General features: G+C 37.8%; 1 protein-coding gene and 1 pseudogene across 1 annotated transcript; both read right to left on the bottom strand.

Moving 5' to 3' along the window:
- Nucleotides 1-197: 197 nt before the first annotated feature.
- On the bottom strand, nucleotides 198-18,033 carry LOC129323487 (olfactory receptor 10V1-like). Its single transcript, XM_054970026.1, has 2 exons — nucleotides 17,621-18,033; nucleotides 198-1,161 (listed from the first exon to the last, which is right to left on the bottom strand). The coding sequence occupies exons 1-2, from the start codon at nucleotides 18,031-18,033 to the stop codon at nucleotides 198-200; spliced, it is 1,377 nt and encodes a 458-aa protein (XP_054826001.1).
- Nucleotides 18,034-21,268: 3,235 nt separating this feature from the next.
- LOC129323488 (olfactory receptor 10V1-like) lies at nucleotides 21,269-22,201 on the bottom strand (annotated as a pseudogene).
- Nucleotides 22,202-23,521: the final 1,320 nt, after the last annotated feature.

Raw genomic sequence — 23,521 nt, forward strand, 5'->3', positions numbered from 1 at the left:
CTAAAGAGCTGCTGCACTCAGGGTAGACAGCACTGACCTAGTTGGACCAAAGGTCTGATAGTATGACACATCTTCATATATTGAAATGATGGGTGATATGTGAATAAGTCAAAATCAGACAAAAACTGATTCATGCTTGACTTGTATTATCCATTCCCACCATGCTGCAACACTAATCAGTATGTCCAAGGCTGTTATTAAGGCAACACTTTTTTCTTCAACGTTTTTCTTAGTGCATTTTTTAACTCTTTGTTCCTCATGCTATAGATCAAGGGGTTTAATACAGGAGTGATAAAAGTATAGACCACAGAAACCACTCGACCTTCCTCTGGTGTGTAGCTAGAACTGGGGCGTAAGTATATTAAACTGCCACAACTGTATTGTAAAAAGACAACCATTAAGTGGGAAGAGCAGGTAGAAAAGGCTCGTTTCCGGCCAGCAACAGACCGGATGCGGAAGATGGCTGTCACAATGAAGGCATAGGATATGCAGATTAGGAGGAAAGGGATGGTTAATATTACAGCACTGATAATAAAGAGGGTAACCTGATGAACATGAGTATCACTACATGCTAGCTTCAAGACAGCAGGAAAATCACAGAAAAAATGATTGATTTCATTGTTGCCGCAGAATGGAAGCCGTAATATCAAGACAGAGAGCTGAATGCCAAACAAGGAACTCATTGTCAATGTCCCAGCTACAAGACTTCCGCAAACTGTCCAGTTCATAATGACAGTGTAGCGCAGTGGGTGACAGATTGCCACATATCGGTCATACGCCATAACTGACAACAGAACACAGTCAGCACCTCCCAAAAAGATAAAGAAGAACATCTGTGTGCCGCATCCAGTCAAGGAGATGGAGGCTTTTCTCACAGAAGCAAGATTGACGAGAGTGAGTGGGGCAATGACAAAAGAGTAAGCAATCTCTAAAACTGCTAAATTAGCTAAGAAGAAATACATGGGAGTATGAAGAGACCGATCAGTATGGACAATGAACACAACAGCAGAGTTCCCAAAGAGGCTGAGCAGGAACAAAATCAGGAAAGTCCAGAAAATCAGCAGCTGCATCTCTGGCACGGTTGAGAAAGGATGGAAGTGAAACTTTGTTATTCCAGTTTGGTTTCCATTCTCCAGTGCCATGTAAACTGGGGCGTATGACCTAGCACGAAATAAGAAAGAATGAAGAACAATTATAGAGATATCTGGTGCTACTCCCAAGATGTCCACTTTTAGTACCTTCCAGGCAGACTAATTTATAAAGTGAATCAAGTTGCCACTGGATGGCAGAATTCACCCTATTTGCAAATGAAAATGAATATCCTTTCCTAAGACTGTATTTCTCTTTCTAATGGTATGAAATTGCCTAACACAACCATATCCCAGAAATTTCAGTTCATACTTCTGCAGGTGATGCATAAATGTCAGTAAATTATTCTACAAGGGTTTCTTGTGTCCAGTTTTTCCTGGACCATTCTATCACCATTTTTCCTAGTCTTCCTGTTACCAGTTTAATGTTTCTAACTCTTTCCTAAATAATTCCTTTACTGAGCCCTATTATCTTCTTACATCTTTGTCCAGTTCTCCTTTTTGAGAATAGATTTGTTTGAAAGGAAAGTTCCATTAGGATCTTACCTCCCCATAAATGTGTTTGGATCAGTTTGTAAGCTGTGTCACTTCTGTATTCTCTACAGCATCTCTTACACCATAGATGTGAAATAAATGTTAAATAGTCATTAATGCTAGCACAGTACCTTAATGTTGTTATTGTCTATTAGACTGAGTTAAAGATTGCAAAGCAATTTGGGAAATAATATAATTTTCTTTATTTTTTCATTTTATTACATTTAAGAAATGCAAACATTGAACATACATACACAATCTATAATGCTCTTTTTATGCTTATAAAATGCAGACCAATTATAAAAATTAATACTTAATCCATATTTTGATGTGTACAGTCAATGAAGAGTTGCCAATATTTATGAAGGAAGGTTTTGTCACTCAGTAGCATTCTGTCAATATGTAATTTCAAGTAAGTTCTGTCCCATTGTTTTCAATGGGATTTAAGACTAACTTTTATTGCATTGTGCCTACTGTTGTTATATTTAAGTCATTGTTCAAATAATAAAATGGAAATTGACAGAACTTTCCACAAAAACACCACATACTTAATAGTTTGAAGGGGAGGAGAGACAGATGGGATACAGCCTATTGTTTCTTATTATGAGCCAGAAAACTCAGGCTGATAAAGCATTATCTATACAGATACCACGGACTGCCAAAAAAACCCTGAATAAGTGGGTTCTAGATCAAATTGAGCCTGAATTCTCCCTAGTAGCTAAAATGAGACTATCATACTTTGGTTACATCATGAGAAGACAAGACTCACCAGAAAAGATGATAACACTAGGAAAGGCAGAAGGCAGTAGGAAAAGAGGAAGACCTAAAATAGGATTTCTTGACTCAGTAAAGGAAGCCACACCCTCCATTTTGCAAGATCTGAGCAAGGCCGTTAATGATAGGACATTTGGGAGGGCATATAGGATTGCCTTACATCAGAAATAACTTAACAGCATATAACACACACATGATCTTTCTTCTGCAGCTAGAAACAATGAAAGTGATACAAACAGTTGCACAAATATATGTGTTATTACATTATGTAACATGTATTTATATTCTACAGATATTCTGAATCAGGTTGCAAAAATTAACTAAATGTATGTTTATGCCTCTTGTTACACAAAGATTCAGTCTAAAGAAAGACACTTCAGGGTTTCTGCAGAAACATAAAAGGGTTTTTCCTGTCCACCATCCTTATATAATACTAAATCCTACCCAGCCCTTAACAACCCAATGAAGGTATTCATCCTGAATTTTTTTTCAGATTTGTGGACTGAATTCTTAACTACAGCAAATTCACTGGCAATGGCAGATACATTGTCAAACCTCTTGGAACACAAACATCAAAATTCTGACCCATATTCAAATATCTGCCACATTTTTTACCTAAATAGAACTGAGATAATCCTTCTTAGCTGTTGTTAAAAATAATGTTAGCAGTCTTTTCTGAGCTCTGGCTCTGAAGTCTTTACATACCTTTCAGAGTCCTTAGAGAGTGAGATAATCCCAACGCCCCACTCATAAAGGTATCAAAAAATATCAAGTGCTCATGCACACTAAATAGGCTCTTTGTGGCCATCACCATCACTTAATAAGTATTCAACCTGTGCACCTTCCTCTGGCATAAAAATGCAGCAATAGGAAAAAGAAGGTATGATTTTAGAAACTTAGGGGAATTTATTAGGTGCAGACCTGTAGAACTCACTAGTTTGTCAGAGGCCTATTGGACTCCAGCCAACAGGAGGAGATGGACTGCTGTTCAGCACGCTGAATTTTGCTAAGCGCTTTGCGGATAAAATCTCTCATTCCAACTTGGATTCTACATTAACAGTAACAGGAATGGATGGTTCCAGGTGGCCGATTTGTCCAGCAGTGTGGGATACCTTCCACCTTGTCTGCTCTGAGGATGTGAACAGAATTTTTGGAAATTTGAGACCTACCACATGCATGTATGACCCTTGCCCCCTCCTGGTTGCTTGAATCTCCTGGGTGGGCTGGCAGACTGACTCTGGGAGACAATAGATGGCTGCCTGAAAGAGGAGTTGTTTGCCCCTGCATCGAAATGGAAACTGGCAGTGGTGCTCCTAAAACACTCCTTAAAAAACTACTGTGGATTGTTTGGATCCATTCCAATCTAGTTTCAGGGCTAGAACCCATGTCTAAAAAAACACCTCCCTTTGACATTTCTTGGAAGCCTGTAGGAATTCAGCAATAAAATTAATGTATTTGGAGTCAGAATCTTTTAAGAGGAATTGAACCATTTTTTCTCATGACGCTAAAGGAAACATAGTCCATTTATCAAAACAAGGCACAATCCATTTTAGCCTAAACTGGAGCACATAAGGTCACTGCAAAAAAATATGTACAAGAGAGTCCACCAATTGGAGGGGGCGGGGACATAACAAATCTGAAAAGGGGATCCCAAGCAGATGACCTAACAATACCATTGAAAAGGGGCAGTTAAATCTTGCATGCATAAAGGTCCTACGTAACATGAGAAAAACCAACCTCTAGTTTTTGAAGAAGAAGAGACAATCAACCAGAATCTAGAGGACTCATTATGCCAGGCAGCTTTGATTAGCTTCTGCCAGGATCTTATTGGATCTCAGGATCTAGCAGCAGCTTTCTTTTTCTTCACAATTCACTTATAAGCACCATTAGTAGCCTGGAGATTTTTCACCAAACTATAAGTCACAATTTATGAGATACCTGACATTTAGAGGCCCTACAAACTCCATCAAACCACTATTTCTTCTAACTGCTTTATAAATATATGGCTTAAGCAAAAATGGATAGAAAATGGATAGAATGGTTTAAAAGCTATTTGTGGCCGTTTCCACACAGCCTTAAAATAGTGGCAGGCTCCTGGAACGCTGGCGGCTTCTTCGTGCAATATGAGCTGACAAAACACCCTGCATCCATTTTAAAGAAAACAATGCGCGAAGAAGCTGCCAGCGTTTCGGGAGCCTGCAGCTTTTTTAAGGTAGTATGGAAACGGCCTGTATTTTAAATTATTATACTGGTTGTAATCCGCCCTGAGTGTGCTGATGTGGGGAAGGTGGAATATAAATTGTATTAAATAAATAAATAAATAAAATTTCCATCAGTCTAGAAAAGAGAGCTTTCCTATGGTCAGTGATACTCATAAACAATGTATAGAGAGTCTGACATTCTTTTAAGTTCAAGACTGCTTTCAAAAGGTGGCCTAGGGTTGGGGACCAGATAGCGGTTCTCAAACCCTTCCCTTGTTATTCCAAATGGTCAATTGGATCTTTTACTAGATAAAGAGGACCAGATAGTTAGAGATTAACCATTAAGAGCAAGTGGTCACCTCCCTAAAATTCACCAACTCTAATGTCAATGATTAAAGAAAAAGAAGCAAAATTGACAAAACAAAACAATAATCTATGATACTACATCCTCTTATAGAAATAAAGTTAACTCTCCAAGAGGATCACAACCCAACCATCCATTTAACAATACTAAACCAAGAATAACAAAATCCCTTCTTGGTTGGTCTTTTGGTCTCTAGCTCTTCTTTCAAAGCACCCCGGTAAATTAAGGTTGGTAGGTAACTCTGGGATTTTATCAAAGACAGATTCATCTGAGGGACCCATTCTAGTGTTAAAATCCCCTCCTCAGAAAAACTTAGCTCTGAGGAATTTCATAAAGAGTCCTTCAAGTAGGCAGTACAATTCTGCCCAGTTGGAATGGAGTGCTTGTACTGTGCTAATTGAGGGGATATAGAGATAAATACAAGGAACAGACTAATAATATTTAAAAGAACTGCCAAGGCCAAAGATGATTGAGAGTTGATTTCTGAAACCTTGGCATCAAGGGCAGTAGCCTCTAAGCATGTCAGCCTGGCCTGGAGGCATCCCCCCTAATCTCTACAGTAGTTGGATGCATAATTACCTTATATCCAAAAAATTAGAAAGGATGCTGGTCCCATGTTCCCTGCAGAAGGATCACCTGGAATTCCCTTAAGTCTATCTATGACCACTAAATCCAATGAGTGACCCTTCCAACCCACTAAGTTCCAAGAAAGAACCTTCAGAACCCCATTATCATTTTTTGATAGTCAATTGTCTAGGGGTGGTGGTGAGTCAACTAAATTAGGACACAAGAGAAGACATTTGTGAGTGTGGAGGTAAATCAACTGTTGAGGGGGCAGTGGTTTAACTAAATTGGATGAGTATTTACATGGGAACACTTGTAGGCATGAAATGAAATCATCTGCCAATTCAGAAGTGCTGATCCACTGAGGAGGGATCCCATCTAAGACAAGCTTTCCCTCCAATTTGCTCTTCTTACTTGACTTGCTAATTTCATAGGTTTTATTTGGAGCAATTGGGGGAATAAAAAAAGAGTCAGGACCAGGATACTATCTTTGTGTGAAAAAGGGAAGAGTACTAACATCCAAGGGAGCTGGCTTCTTTTTTCCCCAGGGCTTTAGAAAGTGGTCAAACACCTTTCTCTGGAAGCACTCCTTGCCTGAATGACCTATTTTCCCTTGCCCCCTAACAAACTGCATAGCTGAGAAATGAAAAATTGAAGGCTTAGTTTCTTCAAGTTGCACTTTTGAAGAGTTTGCGGGAACTGTTTATCTGATTGGTACCACCTTAATTCTGAAGAGTCAAGTTTTCCTTCATTCTCATCGACTTAATGTGCTGTGGTAACTTCTTTGACCCTGATCTAACTGAGGTGGTCCAATGCAAGTGGTCTTTAAGGGGGGTGGGGTGGGGGAATTCTTTCATGCTTAAAAACATGAATCATGTATACCCTGTGATCAAAGAACCTTCTTTTCTTAGCCAAGATAGCTCTAGGTATTTCCGTGGAATAAAATAGAATAAGAACTTTCCCAATCCTAATGGACTAAGTAGAAACACCACAGATTTCAGATCAATGCCATCTATAGGTGTATTTAACAACTGACTCAAATTAGCTTTAGCAAGGCCTAGAGTATGCCAATGGGGAGTATAGCCATCAAAGGGATAGACTTTCAAGGTAATCTGAGTTGGCTGGATAACTAATGATTTTTCCCTCTTAAAGCCTTTTCTACTTTGTAAGGCCCTGATTGGGACAGTTGGACTATTCTTACACTGTAGAAGAGCTAGTTTGTTGCTAATTTCCTGTGTCTGAGAGAAGATATTCTGTAAGGTATCAGATATAAGAAAGGTTTGATCTGCCAGAATCTTTAGTATCGGCATAGTTGAACTGGGGCCAGAATCAAAATCCTGCCTAGTTGGTTTTGAACCTGGCATCTCACCTGCTGGGTCAAGAGACTCCTTCATAGGTTGAATCAAAAACATAGAAATATTACCTAAACATTGAAAGTGATTTTTATTTGCCAGCTGGGGATTTTTAAAAAATCATCCATCCTGTTTCGTTTACAATATGAGTTTGTTATATTCCCCCAAAGGGCAAGTTCTTTTTTGTTCCATTAAATTAAAAGGTGCTTGCAACAGAAAACCAAAAGGAGAAGGGGGGGGGAGATAAAATTCAAAATATACTAGGGAAGTATTAAGCGATAATATATAGTTAAAAGAAAGAATCTAATTATCTGGGACATATATGTGACTCAGCACAAAAATTTCAAGCACAGAAACACAAACATATATATGCAAATGCTAACTACACAGAGAACAGCCAAATCAATTTCTTCTTCTCTCCTCAGAAAGCTATTCACCACTTCCTGCTCTAATTAGCGGGAGAGGGGGAGGTGAGTAAAGCAGATAGAACTCTGTTATCTATGTTGTTACTCTTTTTTTTCTTTTTTTTCTTTTTTTTAATTATATAAATTTTATTGAGCAGAAACAATGATATAGATGCATAACAAAAAAGAAGAAATTCTTACTATTATTACAAAAATCAAATGCTTTAAACACATGTTGAACTAGAATTATAACTGTCATTAACAGGACGGTCTATTCCTCGTTTCAATACAGTTTTCTGTCTGCAATAAAGAAGTGGAAGTGGAAGTAGAAATAGAATTATTTGACTTGACAATTAAGTATAGGTAAACTTTGCCTATCAATCATCCTATTATTTATACATTCAGTATTGACTGATAGATAGTATCTGTAGGGTATAAATTTTGTGCCATAATGTATTCAATAAATGGTTGCCATTTTTCATAGAATCCAATTGTTTTTTCTTTTCCAAGACAGCATTGCATGTCTTCCGAGATCTTTTCCATGATAATTTGGTCCCATATTTTGTCATACCACTGATTTATAGTTGGTGTTGTTTTGGCATTCCATCTTAAAGTGATTGTAGTTTTTGCAGCTATAAGGATACGCCTAATGAGATCTCTTCTAATTGTAGGAATGTTATTATCTAGCCATAAGTCTAGAAAAATTATTAGCAGCTGTATCTGCAAAGGGTAGTTAATTATTGTATAGATAATAAGCAACAGTGTTTAACGTATAAGGAGATAACTCAAACAGAATTTTCTAAAGTTAGTATAAAGACACAACAAGAGCTGTCCCCAAACTATGATTGGTTTCAATATAGACAAATTAGAGATCTTTATTATTCGGACTGTGCGAAGGAAGGAATAAGAATGGAGAATTCAGAATTAGAGAAAGTAATTCTACAAGGAGATAAAAAAGAAATTTCAAAGGTCTATAAAGTGTTGCTAAAATGGTATACTGAGGATGAGGTAGTTAAAGTGCAAATGGTGAAGTGGGCTATAAACTTTAACAAAAAAATAACAATGGAGGTGTGGGAATACTTGTGGAAAAGTACGTTGAAGATTACGACATGCACTAATATTAAAGAGAATGTTTATAAAATGATGTACCGTTGGTATCTGACACCAAAGAAGATAGCGCTAGGGAATTTGAATATGTCTAACAAATGTTGGAAATGTAGAAAACATGAGGGTTCTTTGTATCATATGTGGTGGACTTGTGAGGTAGCTAGGCAGTACTGGGGGGAAATAATAAAAGTAATGAGTGAGATTTTACAATTTCAAGTGAATAAGAACCCAGAACTCCTGCTACTGAACTTGGGAATGCAAGATATGCCAGCACAATACAGGACATTGTTATTCTATATGACTGCAGCAGCTAGACTTTTGTACGCGCAGAAGTGGAAAGTACAAGAGGTGCCAACCATTGAGGATTGGATCTACAAATTGCTGTACATGGCGGAGATGGATAAAATGACAAGAAAATTGAGAGACCTTGACCCAGGGCAGTTTAACAATGACTGGGAGAAGCTGAAACAATATCTGGTGAAAAAATGGGAGGTGGGTGGAGAACTGTGGCAGTTTGAAAATTACTGAAACACAATGGAGGAAGAGGGAAGTGACTATACCGAGGGGGGGAGAGTTGACTGAATAATTCTAGGCAAATATCATATTGGATTATTATATAGGGTATTAGTAGTGCTATTAATACAAGAAATGTAAAAACTAAACTAAACATCTTTCTGACGTAAATAATAGTTGCAAAAGGGTGAATGGATATATATCAGTAGGTGAAATGTGGATATAACAGATTGACTTATGTTAAACGAATATATGAATGGATTCCTCTAATTAAATAGCTCTATAATGGATAAATTATATAATTATATTGGATATGATATGTAAAAGGAAGTAAGGAGCAACATATATAGAATATAAGTCAAACTGATTGATTTATTATGAATGCATGCAAAGTTTATAGAAGTACTAGAAAATATGTGTAAGGTGGGGCAAATTCCTTGTCCCATATCGAAGAGAGTAGAAAGAGTAAAATAGAGTATAGGTGATCAGAATGAATATTATTGAAAGGAATTAGAAATAGCACAAATATGATAGATAAGCTTAGAAGAATTTGAAAGTATATTATAATAAATATAGTAAAGTTCATATGAGTAAAGGGAAAATAGATGAGGGGTTGGAAAACTGTTGGAAGTCAACAAAAGGGGGGGGAATGGGAGGGGGTTAGAATTGGAAATTTAAAGGAATGTGAGTGTGAATGATATGATACGATATGTTTCTAATCCAATAAAAATCTTTACAAAAAAAAAAATTATTGTATAGACGACTTCTGCCACTTCTTTCCAAAAATTTGATTTTTTTTGCAGGACCACCAGCAATGAATATATGTGCCTGTTCCACACAGTCCCTCCAACACAGTGGGGAATATTTGTTATTTTAGCCAATTTTTTGGGAGTGTGATGCCAATGAGTTACAATTTTAAAAGTTTGTAATTTTGAAGTTATTACTGAGGAGTTGAATAATTTTGACTTCCAGATTTCTTTCCATTGGTCTGGAGTGATTATTAGGCCCCAATCCTGTCCCCATTTTGTTTGATATATGTGTGTTTTTTTCCACACCTGTCGACAGCAGAATAGAATAAACCTTTGAAACCAGACCTTTCTGTTTGTATCCGTCTTGATCTAGAATTTTTTCCAAATCTGTCTTTGTTTTTTTGAGAATGTCCATAAGATGAATCTGTGATGCCATGTAATTGATATGAAAATAAGTAAACCAAGGGTTATGTTAAGCAGTCTTTTTTCAAGTTCTATTTTTGTTGAGATTCTCTCTTTTGATGTTATGTCTATTAATCTTGTTAATTTGACTTTCTTCCAAAATTTATTTATTTGTTGTATCTTCCCTGGTGGGAAACAATCTTGCATTGTGAATGCAGAGTACCAAGAGATTTCAGGGAGAAGTTGTTTCCTTTGCATATCCCATACTTTTAGTATATCCCCAAAAAATCTATTTTATTATGTTGTTACTCAATTACTAAAAACAGCAAAATCAGTCAATAAATCAACTCCAACATAAAACAACAAAGAATCAAGCCCAGAATGGAGCCCTCAACTAACTTTCACCAAGTAGTAATTAAAAATCATTAAAATCACTCAAATGAACTACTATATAAAATAATTTAAAACAATAGTTAAACAATTTAACAACAACAACAACAACCTTTATTGGCATTACAAATAATAATAGTCTACAATAATTAAACAATTTAAAAGAAAACAAAATCTCAACTGTTTCAAATTAAACACAAACAAAACACAGAGGAAAAACCCACCCCAACAGCGTAAATTAACTAAAAATAATAAATAATAAGCTGTATTGTCGAAGGCTTTCACGGCCGGAGACCGATGGTTGTTGTGGGTTTTCCGGGCTGTATTGCCGTGGTCTTGGCATTGTAGTTCCTGACGTTTCGCCAGCAGCTGTGGCTGGCATCTTCAGAGGTGTAGCACCAAAAGACAGAGATCTCTCAGTGTCAGCCTGTCAATCAAAATTCCCTCTACTTTTTATTCCCTCAAAGCCCTTTCATCTACTCAGCTTTCACGCCATTCCAATCCCACCCAATCCAGGCTGGGAAAGGAGATTTTAGTCTTGAGTTTATAAAACAAAAGAGGAGGGAGAGAAGTAAAGGCTAACAAGTAGGCTAAATTAAACAAAGAACCAAAACACCCCTCAGATAAAACAGTAAAATAAAGGTAAAATGCCCCAAAGATGGCATACAGCCTTGTAGCATTCTATCTCGTTAAAAGCATCAGTATTTATTCAGAATCGCAGTGGCTGTCCAAGCTCTAAGGATATGGTATTTCACATTCTCTACTACTTATTCCTTTTAACTGGAGATGTTGGGGATTGAACCTTGGGCCTTCTGCAAACTAAGCAGATGCTCTACCACTGAGCCACAGCCCCTCAAACAGCCTTGATCACACTGTAGGATAACCTGCAATGGGAGATGGACAGGGGGAATGTAACACTGTTAATTTATCTCTTGGTGGCTTTTGATACCATCAATCATGGTATCCTTCTGGACTGCCTTTCAGGGTTAGGACTGGGAGTCACTGTTCTGTGGTGGTTTCGGTACTACCTTGAAGATTTCCAAGTACAGTACTAAGGAACTCCTACTCTGCCCCTTGGCCTCTGACCTGTGGTGTCCCAAAAAGTCCTATCTTGTCCCCCATGCTTTTCAACCTATATAAAGCTGCTGGGAAAGGTCATCTGGAGATTTGGGCTGAATTGCCACCAATATGCAGGTGACATTCAGTTCTTTCTCACACTTTCAGCAGATCCCAGGGAACCTGTGCCTGGAGATAGTTTTGGGATGAATGAGGCTAATTTTTGTTCCTTCCTTATTGGCCATCACTTTATCAGATGCTCTGCCCTCCATTCATAAGCACAGTAATGGCAGCTGAAATAAGAGCCACGCCCTAACAACCATGTAACTGCCTACCATTCATACTGTCACTTATGGACTATGGCCCATATTGCCCATACATGAAACAGACCTATAAATGTAATGATAGATATGTTGATATGACTTTATGAAGCCCACCTCAAACAACACACATGAGCAGCTAACCAAGAACAGTTCATGGTGCCTCATTTATCGCATAGCCCAATGTTCAGTAGGGTCCCATGTAGAAAATATAGACGAGAGGGTTCCTGGGACAAGGGTTTGAGACCTGCTATTGTAATCCCACAGCCAAGGTTCATAAAACAGTACACAACACCATTCATACTGATGTCTCTGTGGTAGGAACAAGAATTCTTGCAAGGTCATATAGATAAGGAAAAATGGGCACTGCAGCAGTAAGGTCAGTTGCACCTCAGTGAGGAAGAGGGCTGCAATGATAAACAGAAGTAGGTTCCATTCCACAAGGCAAAGTCTTCTTTTGAGTTTCCTGCTAGCTATAACTTTAGCTGGGAAGGGAAGGGGCAGCAGAAATAGAGACCAAATCTCCCACATCAGAGAGCAATTCATTAACCACTGAGCCACAGAAACAGGTGGACAAAGGACTTGTTACCTTTGATGGGACCTTTATAGCCTATGACAGTCCATTCTCTCCCAGCCTTGTCCCAGGCATGTAGACTAGTATTGAAAGAACGCCACAGAGAACTCTCTCACATCTCATCTGGTTTGAGAGCTGTGTGTTTTACTGTCTCTACCAATATCCCTCCCTTCAGTCCATAAAACAGGCAAACTGTCTATTGCAGAGCAGGCAAAGACAAATCTTTATTCTCTCCCCCAAGTCTCTGCAGCCCTGCCAGCTAATACAAGCAGAGTGTTTACATTCTCTCATTCCTCACAGCAGCTGCAGCAGGGCAGAGATAGCCCTTTATCCCCTCCCTGGTCTCTACAGCCTTGCATGCCTCGCTACATGCCAACCAGAGAGTACAAGAACTAACAAAATATCTGTAAAGTAAAGAAAGCTAAATTAGAATATTGGCCAAGAAACAAAATAACGTTTTGGTCTTCATGTCAAGGCCTTTCTAAAAAATAGCAGGTGTGCTTTTTATAATAAAACTATTCACAGTTTTAGCACATGATTCAACAAGGTGTGCCTCAAAAAGCAAATATGCCTCTTTGTTGCCAGCTATGGAATTACAACATGTTCAGAGAGCTTCCTTTCCATATTGAAAAACTGGAGTCTTGTGTGAGTGAAGACATCTTAAACATGTCTATCTTATCATTTTTAACTATATCCAAATGTCATGTATAGTGAGAATTTGGCTTTTAGAATAATACAAATCATCATTCTGTACCTTTGGGTTACTGCAAGGATCAGTGTTACAAACAAAAACGGTTTTGTGAAGAAAATCCTAATAGAATAGAAATAAGAGAAATAACACCATTCAGTATTGAATTCCAGAGGGTTTTATTCTTGTCTATATATTGTTCTTTCTTAATCTATTGATGTATATCATATCACATCATATTGTATCTAATTCTCAACATGACCAAATCTGTGGATACTTAAATCCGGAGTCTGGAAGCATGAACAGACAAGACAGATCTTTCTATTTTTTTTTTTACCTGTTCCTTTTATTTTAACCAACAATTTTTACAAGATAAATTCCCCAGTAATGTTATACAGGTTTCCTTTCCCTTACCCTCCCCTCCCTCCCTTCCCTCCCCTAATCTTCTTCTGTCGTTGCCTCAGCCACGGGCACAAGGTCCAAAGCTTCCAATTAATATCCTTCTTGGCTTCTTCCTCCATAATCCAGTCAAAATAAGGTGACCATTTCTTTGTAATCAAACTCTTCTTTTCCTCCCAGGTCTTCTCTTCGGTAAGTAAAGCCACAATGTCTGATTGTATAAATTCAAAAAGATAACTATTCCAATTCTCCATAGTCCATTTGCTCTCATTTTTCCATCCCAATACTATCACGGCTTTCCCAGCTAGTATCATAGCCTTGAGAACCTCCTGATATTTACTTTCTATTTTCTCAGTCTTTAGGATACCCAATGTCACTAGGTTGATATCTATTGGTATTGATACCCCATCTTATCTTTTATCCTATCTAATACTTTCTTCCAAAACATCTGCACTCTATCACATTGCCACCACATATGTGAATACCAGCCTTTAGCCTGATTACAATGCCAACAATTCGAACTCATCCCCTGTAACATATTGGCTAGTTGAGCTGGTGTCCTATACCATTTCGTAAAGCATTTCAACTCCATTTCTCTAAATTTATCCAGTTTAATCTTTTTCACCCCTGCCATTAATTTTTTTAAGGTTATTTCTGAGGTCAACCCTTCTCTATGCCATTTCTCCTGGAGACTTTTAATTATTGAGTCCTCGTTGGTGGTCATTATTTTACATATCTTACCAGCTAGCCCTTTACTTGTCTTCCTCTTCTCTTTATACAATACATCTACATTTTCCTCCAAACCCCTTTCCCCCGTTTGCTGTTGCTTTCGTATTACACTATATAATCTCATCAGTTTCAACCAGTATTGTTTTCCTATAATTTCTATCATCGTTTGTAAGGGTTTAAGTTGACGTTCTTCGTCATACATGTCCCTTACCCTGGTAAAGCCTTTTTCTTTAAGTACTTCCCACCAGTGCGGGTCGTTAGCTTCCTCATATATACTTTCTATTGGCGCCCAATCAGAAAGTTTACTTAACCAAATTGGTTGCCACTTCTTCCAAACCTTCAGTGCTGTTTTCCTAGGCCCCCTTGCCTTGACATATTCCTTATTCACCTCTCTTGTAAACATACCAAACCTCCCTGCTCCCTGGTTTAACTCATTTTCGAGTCTAACCCACTTCTGGTCTACGTCCTGTTTTATATCTATAAGTGATTTAATATTGAAGGCTTCATAATAGTTTATTATGTTAGGTATACCCCACCCCATTACATTCTGCGAGTTATATATGAACTTATGTTGAACTCTAGATTTTTTATTTCCAAAAATCCACTCTCTAATTGCCCCATTCCATTTTGCTAGCTGTTTTGTATTCAACTCTACTGGGAGCATTTGAAGTAGGTACATCATTTTCGAGATTAAAAACGTCTTAACCACTCTAATTTTATTTGAGATACTCAGATTCTTATTGGCCCATCTTATCATGTCCTTACTGATCTTCTTCCAAGCTTTTTTGAGATTCCCTTCTCCTGTTCTACTCAAGTCTTTCCAAATCTCGATCCCTAAATATTTTATTTTCTTTGCGCCTAGTCCCATTCCTGTCATCCTTGCTATTTCTCTCCTCTCTGACTTATCAACATTGAAATACATAATTTCAGACTTGTCCATATTCACCTTCAGTCCTGAGTATGCTTCAAAATCTTCCAATATAGTTCTTATTTCTCTAATTCCCTCTTTAGGATTTGTCATTGTTACCATTATGTCATCGGCGAACAGATTAATCTTTAACTCCTCCTTTCCAATGCGATATCCATCTATTCTACCATTATTTCTTATTCTATCCGCTAGTATCTCCATACCCATTATAAAGAGATATGGGGAGAGGGGGCATCCCTGCATTACTCCTCTCTGTATACTAAACTCCCTCGAAAGCTCCCCATTCACTCTTACTACTGCCTTCCCTCCTTTATATACTTCTTGTATAACATGCTTAAAGTTTTCACCTATCCCGTATTCGTCCATAATCTTCCAAATATATTCATGTGAGAGTGTATCATAGGCCTTATACACATCTAGTTTAAGAAGGCCAAACTTTTTTCTCTGGCCATGTTCTATTATATTAAGAATGTTCCTAATTGGATGGCCTATATTCCTTCCCTTAATAAACCCATATTGATCTCCCTTCACTATTTTTGATATCATCTCTTTTAACCTATTTGCTAGAATTTTAACAAAAATCTTGTAGTCCTGATTCAATAGGCTAATTGGCCTATATGAGGTGGTTACTTCTGGACCTTTTTGAGGCTTAGGGATCACCACTATTTCCACCTTTCTCCATGAGTTTGGGGCTTGTTCCCCCTTCATTATAGCATTAAATAGTATCTGGAGTTCAGGTGCTAATACTCCTACCATTTCCTTATAAAACTCTGCAGTAAAACCGTCATGCCCCGGAGACTTCCCCTTTTTTAGTTCTTTAATTACCTCAACTATTTCCTGTACTGTTATATCCTTTTCTAACTTTAGTCTATCTTCCTGTGTAACTGTAGACTGTATTTTTTCCTCAAACTTTGCCATTCTATTTCCTGCATATAAATTTTGATAAAATCTTGCAAAGGCCTCCCTAATTTCTTTCAGGTCCCTCAGTATGTTAGATCCTTCTCTTATATTCTTCACACATTGCTTCTCTTTTTTATCCCTTAAATATTTGACTAATCTTTGAGCTGATTTTATGTTACTTCTCCAATATTCATTTTTAATTAATATTTCCTTTTTCCATAATGTTATGGCATCAAGCTTATCTAATTCCTTTTGTAGTTCTTTAATTTGGATCTGCACCTGTGGGTTATACCTCCTCATTTGTTGTTGTTGAAGTGTTTTCAATTCTTGAATCTTCCTTTGTCTGTTTTGGTACCACTCCCTTTTAACATCTATTTCTTTCCTTATACAATAACCTCTTATTACTGGTTTCGCTGCATCCCATAGGGTGTTGGTAGCTACTGTATTTCGGTTTTCCTTAAAATATAATTTTATCTGTTTTTCTATGTAATCCTTATCCTCTTTTTTTGCCATTACTAAATTATTATATCTCCAAGGTCTCATTCTCCAATCTATCTTCAAATCCATTGGAGCATGGTCCGAAATCCAAATTGGATAAGTCCGGACCGCTTCAACAGAAAGTGTTCTTGATTCCTTAGCTAGGACAAAGTCTATACAAGAATAGGTTCTATGCCTATTTGAAAAAAAAGTAGGAGTGGGTTTTTGACCACATACATCATATACTTCCTTTAATCCCCATTTATCTACGGTACTTTTCCCATATCTTATAATATCCATGTTAAAATCTCCTGTCACTATTAAATCTTCTTGAGCAAAATTTTTTGCCTTTTTAATTACTTTATTCAAAAAACCCTTTTGGCCTCTATTGGGTGCATATAGGTTTAGGATTGTAAAATATGATTTATCTATTTTACCTCTAACCAATACATATCTACCCTCTTTATCTTCTAACTTATCTATTACCTCTACATTCAAATTTTTAGTAGCTAATATTGCCACCCCCCTTGCTTTATTTGTCCCTCTAGACCCAGCAAGGGTTATGCACCCTGGATTATTAAGAAGTAATTTAGAGTCCCTTTTAGCTTTGTGTGTTTCCTGGATACACATTAGGTTAATAGCTTCTTCTTTTGCCATCTTGCCTAACCTATATCGCTTAAGGTTTGAGGATAAGCCATTCACATTCAATGAAAGTATTTTAATTGGTCTAGCCATAATCTTGGGATGACTTCATCCCCCGCCCCCGTAGCCGAAGTTTCTTGACCATTACTCCGTTATTTCCCCAACCCCCCCTCCCTTGTAAAAGAGAAATACTTCTGAGGTTCCCCACCCCTTCTCTCCACACTCTGGAGATCCCGCATCCTCCCTCCTCCCCCACCTCCTTCTTCTATAACATAATTAGCTTTTTGGCCCAAATAGGGTATTTCCTTCCCTTTAACTTCTTTCGTCTCGGGAGTTAGCTCTTGACCACTTAGAGCTGTTTGACCTTAATAATCCATCTTCAGCGTCTATGTTACTCTCCTGGTTCATATCTTCCTTTCCCAGATTGCTGACGTCCAGTCCCAGCTCGTTAAGCATTTTAATCACCTCTGTTGGATTCCTGCTCTGTATCTCTTGCCGTCTCGGAACACAATTAGAGTTACTGGGTAACCCCAAGTAAAGTCAATTCCTTCTTTATAAAGTCTTTGTGCAAAAGGCTTCAGCAACCTTTTTTCCTGCAGTGTATCCTGACTGAAGTCGTGGCTCACAAAGGCTTTATTTCCTTCGAACTTCAAATCCTTAACCCTCCTAAGAACTTGAAAGACTTCCTCTTTTAATTTTTCTCTTGCAAACGCAATTATCACCTGTCTGGGTTCTCCTCCTCTTTGTTTCCTAAACAGCCTGTGTGCTCTTTCAATCTCCTCCCGCTCCACCTGGATGCCATTTTCTTTGAACCACTGACAAAGTACCTCTTCTAATTGCCTCGGCGTTATCTCTTCACTGATACCAGATATAATCATGTTTCTCTGTCTTGGTCTGACTGTCTTGCCAAGTTCTTTGCCAGCTCATTAATTCTTCTGTCATTAATGTCAGCTTTTTTCCTTGCCTCTTCAGCCATCTCTTTCACTGTGCCCATCTCCTGTGCTATCCATTTAGCGTCTTTTTTCAAAGTTTCTAGGTCTTCTGTCACGTCTTCAAATTTAGTTAACTGTTCCGACAGTTCTCGAATATTTCGAGCCATGATTTGGTTGCTTAATCTGTATTTAGCTATAATTAGCTTACAGCAGGAAACTCTGATCGCACGTCCCGCAGCTGTTTTCTCTAAGTTATTTTTCCTTTCCCTTTAGCATTCCAGCTTTCTTTCTTGTCTCCTCTTTATCAGAGGCACCCTTTTAACTCTCCCGAGTGACTTATTACCTTTTAATATCCCTTTAGGGCCATAAATCTTTAACTTGGTGGAGCAGGTCAGAGGCACGTCTTCTCGTAACTAGTGCATGCGTGGACTCCCCAAGACAAATCTTTCTATTAACCTGAAAAACACCCCCGGTTTGCAGAATAATCAGAAAACTTTTTTAAAAACTACATTCGGGGTGTGTGGGGGGTGTTAACCCTCACAAATAATAGAAGCAGTGCATGTTGCTTTAAGAAATGAATGCCCTCAGTGGCCAGTAGTAGGAAATTATACAGTGCTGACAGACAGCCTTCCAGCGTTGCTTTCTATCAGTAAAAGGCAAGGGAGGGGACAGGGGCAGACTGAGAGTGAAAAATGGCCATAGAAAAGGGCCCTACCACCGCCACCCCACAGGATGGAGGGAAGAAAAGGAGGTCTGCCTGCCCCCTGCCCACTGGCCAGGTGTCATCTTCCTTGCTTCATGTGGGGCATGGGCTGGTTGAACACTCTCTCCTCTCATCTGGCTTTGCATGGGGCTTTGGTGGTCCAGGTCACCGGTGCCTTGTTGCTTGCTACTCTTCAGGAGCAACTACCCCAGGAAAGCCAAGTTTAAATCCCACTCTACTGTGGAAGCTTATTGGGTGATTTGGGGTTAATCATACTACCTACTCAGTCTGCTTCTACATTGGAACCATATTTTAAGCAGTCCATCTCTTATAATACGGGTCCCATCCTGTCTCTGAATGGATTCCCATGATTTTTTTGTCCATAAATAATTATGAATGCCTTCTTTGGTATCTACTGTCTCCAATTTGATTCTTCTACTCCTTGGATTTGTAATCCAATCTGTAATCCAAATTAATGCTGCTGCTTGATGGTACAATTTAATATTCAGTACAGCCAAATAAGGTACCATGCAGAAATGGAGCAAGTAAAAACTTGTATGATAAAATGGATGCAAAACTTCAAAGAAACTATCTCAATGGACCTATGAGAAAATTTATGGACTAAGGACATAAAATTTACAGACTGCCAGTTATTGAGAGAGAATTGGTATAAAATGTTTTTTAGATGGTATGCTACTCCCAAAGACATTGTGAGAATCAGTAAGGGTTACAGTGGACATTGTTGGAAATGTAAGAGTATGAATACAACATTTTATCATATGTGGTGGAAACATGAAGATATTGAATAAAGATACATGAAGAGATGTAAAAGATTCTTAAACTTAGATTTGAATTAAATCCGAAAAGTATGCTCTTAAATATCCTGCCAACTAATGTTAGAAAAGAACAGGGAGATCTTTTCTGTTACATGGTGACGGCAGCAAGAGCATTATTTGCAGCAAAATGGAAAACAGGTATCTTCCCTGAGGTGTTAGAGTGAAGACATAAGATTTATGAATATGCATCAATGGCTAAATTGACTGCCTATTTACATAATAGACCGATAGCTGAATTTTGGGGGAAAGGGAAGGACCTTTTTGATTACTTAGTTAGAAATTAACTGACATAGAAGTTTGCATAACTAAAACTAACCAAGAATAGGGAAGGAGGGAAGGAGAAGGAAGGAGAATTATGATGTATCTATGCTTAGGTATAATAAATTTAGAATATTTTTTTTGTTTATTAAGTCAACATAAGTTTAAATGTATTGCTTGTTTAACTCTCAAAACTATTCTACATGTATGGATTATACAGGATTGTAGGAGTCTCAACACAATTTCCAATCTAATATCTGTATAATCTTTTATTAGCACTTCTTATTTTCACGTCTCATCTTTTTAAATAAAATCTTTAAAATTGTAAGAAAGAAAGAAAGAAAGAAAGAAAGAAAGAAAGAAAGAAAGAAAGAAAGAAAGAAAGAAAGAAAGAAAGAAAGAAAGAAAGAAAGAAAGAAAGAAAGAAAGAAAGAAAATGAAGAGGAGAATGATGTAAGTTGCTTGGGGTCCCCGTTGGGGAGAAAGGCAGGATACAAATGAAGTAAATAAATAAAATAAGGCAACAAACCTGTTAAAATCAATAGTTTTAACATAAAAATCACACTTCACAAAAACACTTCAGAAGTCAAACAACAAAACTATCTGCAAAATTATCACAGTAGCATTTAAATAATTTAGAAAAATGCACTTTTTCTATAACATATTCTTACTTACGAATGTAAATTGCAAAAATTCATTTGCATTTCACTTTCCAAAAATTGCAGGGAATTTTCCGTAATAATTATATGCTGTTTTCTATATCAAAACAATTATCAACAGCATCAATTATCTCCTTTGCATTAGTTTTAAATTCTCTACATTTTGCAATGAAAGGCTTTTCCAAAGGTTATTCCAAACTCTGTGTGTGTGTGTGCGCGCGCGCTTGTGCCCACACACACATGCATGTATGCACACATTTATCTCCATCACTCAACCATTTCCATCAACATTATTTAATACAGATATTAATTTTATTAGGTCTCTACCAAGCTTATCCAACCATGTCCATCCAGTCTGATTTGTAGGCATCCATTGCCTGTTTTTTACTCATAAAACATTATTTCACTACTTTCTTGAACCACTTTTCTCTGTGTGCCTCATAACATACTCAGGAAACTGACTTTTGATAGGAATATTGGTTCCTGGAGCTAGATATACACACAAATTCTGTCCATCAAGAATATGCTCAAATGTCTTCCTTCTATTGCTTGCTTGCAGCCAGGGACTTGTTTCATTTCCTTCAACTTGTTGCAGGCAAAGAGCATTGCATTCTAGTTAGGACTTTCAGACAGCCTATGCACCCATCCATGACCTAATCTCACCAGGTTGTTACTATAGCTGGTGTGATACTTCCTGATCATTGGTCTAATTCTTGTCATTTTCTCTAGGACAGCACTTTTCTTCTCAAGGCTCTGCTCAATGCATCTTTTAACTCCTTGTTCCTCATGCTATAGATCAGTGGATTCAGTACAGGAGTGATAAAAGTGTAGACCACAGACACCATTCGACCTTCTTCCGGTGAGTAGCTAGAACTGGGACGTAAGTATATTAAACTGCCACAGCCATACTGTAATAGGACGACCATTATGTGTGAAGAACAAGTGGAAAAGGCTCGTTTCTGGCTGGCAACTGAGTGGATGCGCAAGATGGCTGTCACTATGAAGACATATGATAGGCAGATTAGAAGGAAAGGGACTGTAAGGACAATGACACCAGTAATGAAAAGAGTAACTTGGTGAACATGTGTATCACCACATGCTAACTTCATGACAGCAGGAAAATCACAGAAAAAATTGTTAATTTCATTATCCCTACAAAAGGGCAGGGTTAAGATCAGGATAGACAGCTGAAAACCAAACATGAAACTCATAGTCAATGCTCCAGCTACAAGATTCACACATACTCTTCAGCTCATTATGAGAGTGTAGCTTAATGGGTGACAAATTGCCACATAACGGTCATAGGCCATGATAGCCAGCAGGACACAGTCAGCACCTCCCAGAAAGGTAAAGAAGAACATCTGCGTACCACACCCAGCCAAGGATATGGAGACTTTTCTTGCAAGGTTAGCCAGAGTTAGTGGGGCAATGGTACAGGAATAAGCAATCTCCAAAACTGCCAGGTTAGTCAAGAAAAAGTACATTGGGGTATGAAGAGACTGTGAAATATAAACAATGATCACAATAGCAGCATTTCCAAAGATGCTGAGCAGATACAAAATCAGAAAAGCCCAGAAAACCAGCAACCTCATCTCAGGGAGGGATGTGAAGGGATGGAAGTGGAACTGTGTTATGCCAGTTTGGTTTTCCGTCTCCATGTAAACAGGGATATGATGATGCCTGCTGCAGAATAAAAAGATAGGACACATTAGAGAAATAGGTAGGAAGTTAAACTCTCCTAACACCTTGTATTGCAATGAACCAGAGAAGGAAAAAAATTGCCAGTGTTTGTGAAATTTTACAATGCAGATGATGTGAAATGTAAAATATATCATTCAGTAGATTCGTTATATGTGCATTAGTAATCTAAATAATTATTGTGATTATAATAAAACAGATAGTTTGATCAATTGTAACCAATTTTTCCCAGCATTAGGTAAGATCTACTGACTCTAAAGGAACCAGCGATGGAAGAATGATGAACAAACACTGTGGCCTGTTTTCCTAGGCTGCAATCCTGCACTGTTCTATTGAATTTCAGTAAGCCTTAAGCAGTTTAAATTTACACAGTATTGAAGCTGAACATTAGTGGCTGAACTTTTCTGTTTGCCAGAGAACAGTTAATTGTATAGCTGTTCTCATAAATTATTAAAAAACAGTTGGGTGAAGCAGGTCTTAACTCTCCATATTATTAGATGAAGCAGGTGTGTAAATTACCTAAACAGAGTCTCATGCATTATCCTTGCCTTAGAAAATCTCACAAGATCACTAGCCAAACCTAGGCCGTTTCCACACTACTCGCCTTCAATCAGAATGCCACAGAACGTTGCAGAAAAAACGCGGAAGATAGCGTTTTCTTGCGCAAGTTTTGTGCAACATTGTGCAAAACTCGCGCGAGAAAACGCTATCTTCCGGGTTTTCTTCACAGCGTTCCAATTGAAGGTTAGTAGTGTGGAAACGGCCCTAAACATGTAGTACTAGTAATACATTCTATTTTATTCTATTTTTGTTTTGATAACTGAAGAAGGTTCTTGAAATATCTGAAAAGTTTCAAGCTTTCCACCTTTGGAAACAACTAAAATTTGCTCAGAGAAATAATAATAATTTATTTATTTATTTATTTATTAGATTAGATTAGATTAGATTAGATTAGATTAGATTAGATTAGATTAGATTAGATTAGATTAGATTAGATTAGATTAGATTAGATTAGATTAGATTTTTAGTCCGCCTTCCCCACCAGGCGGGCTCAGGGTGGAGTACAACATTTCTAATTACATAAATACAGTTAAAAACAGATAAAACAGTATACAAATAACATTAAAACAACTTTATACAGTACAGTTTCTCTTCAGATGGCAATGGTAAAATACTGCTTTTCAAGCCCTGGCTCATATGTGGGGTGGTGGACAGATCTTTAGTGTGGCCAGTGGGGGCCCAACCTAGCCTCCACCATATGCCTGGCGGAACATCTCTGT

This window comes from Eublepharis macularius, chromosome 2 (assembly GCF_028583425.1).
Source record: "Eublepharis macularius isolate TG4126 chromosome 2, MPM_Emac_v1.0, whole genome shotgun sequence".
NCBI lineage: Eukaryota > Metazoa > Chordata > Lepidosauria > Squamata > Eublepharidae > Eublepharis > Eublepharis macularius.

What these genes read in the sequence shown, in the direction of transcription:
- LOC129323487 (XM_054970026.1), bottom strand. Translation starts at nt 18,033, where the DNA reads ATGATTATATCTGGTATCAGTGAAGAGATAACGCCGAGGCAATTAGAA. An exon ending in AGAGCAGGAATCCAACAGAG is followed by an intron (nt 1,162 to 17,620) that starts GTGATTAAAATG and finishes ATTTCGTGCTAG; the next exon opens with GTCATACGCCCCAGTTTACA.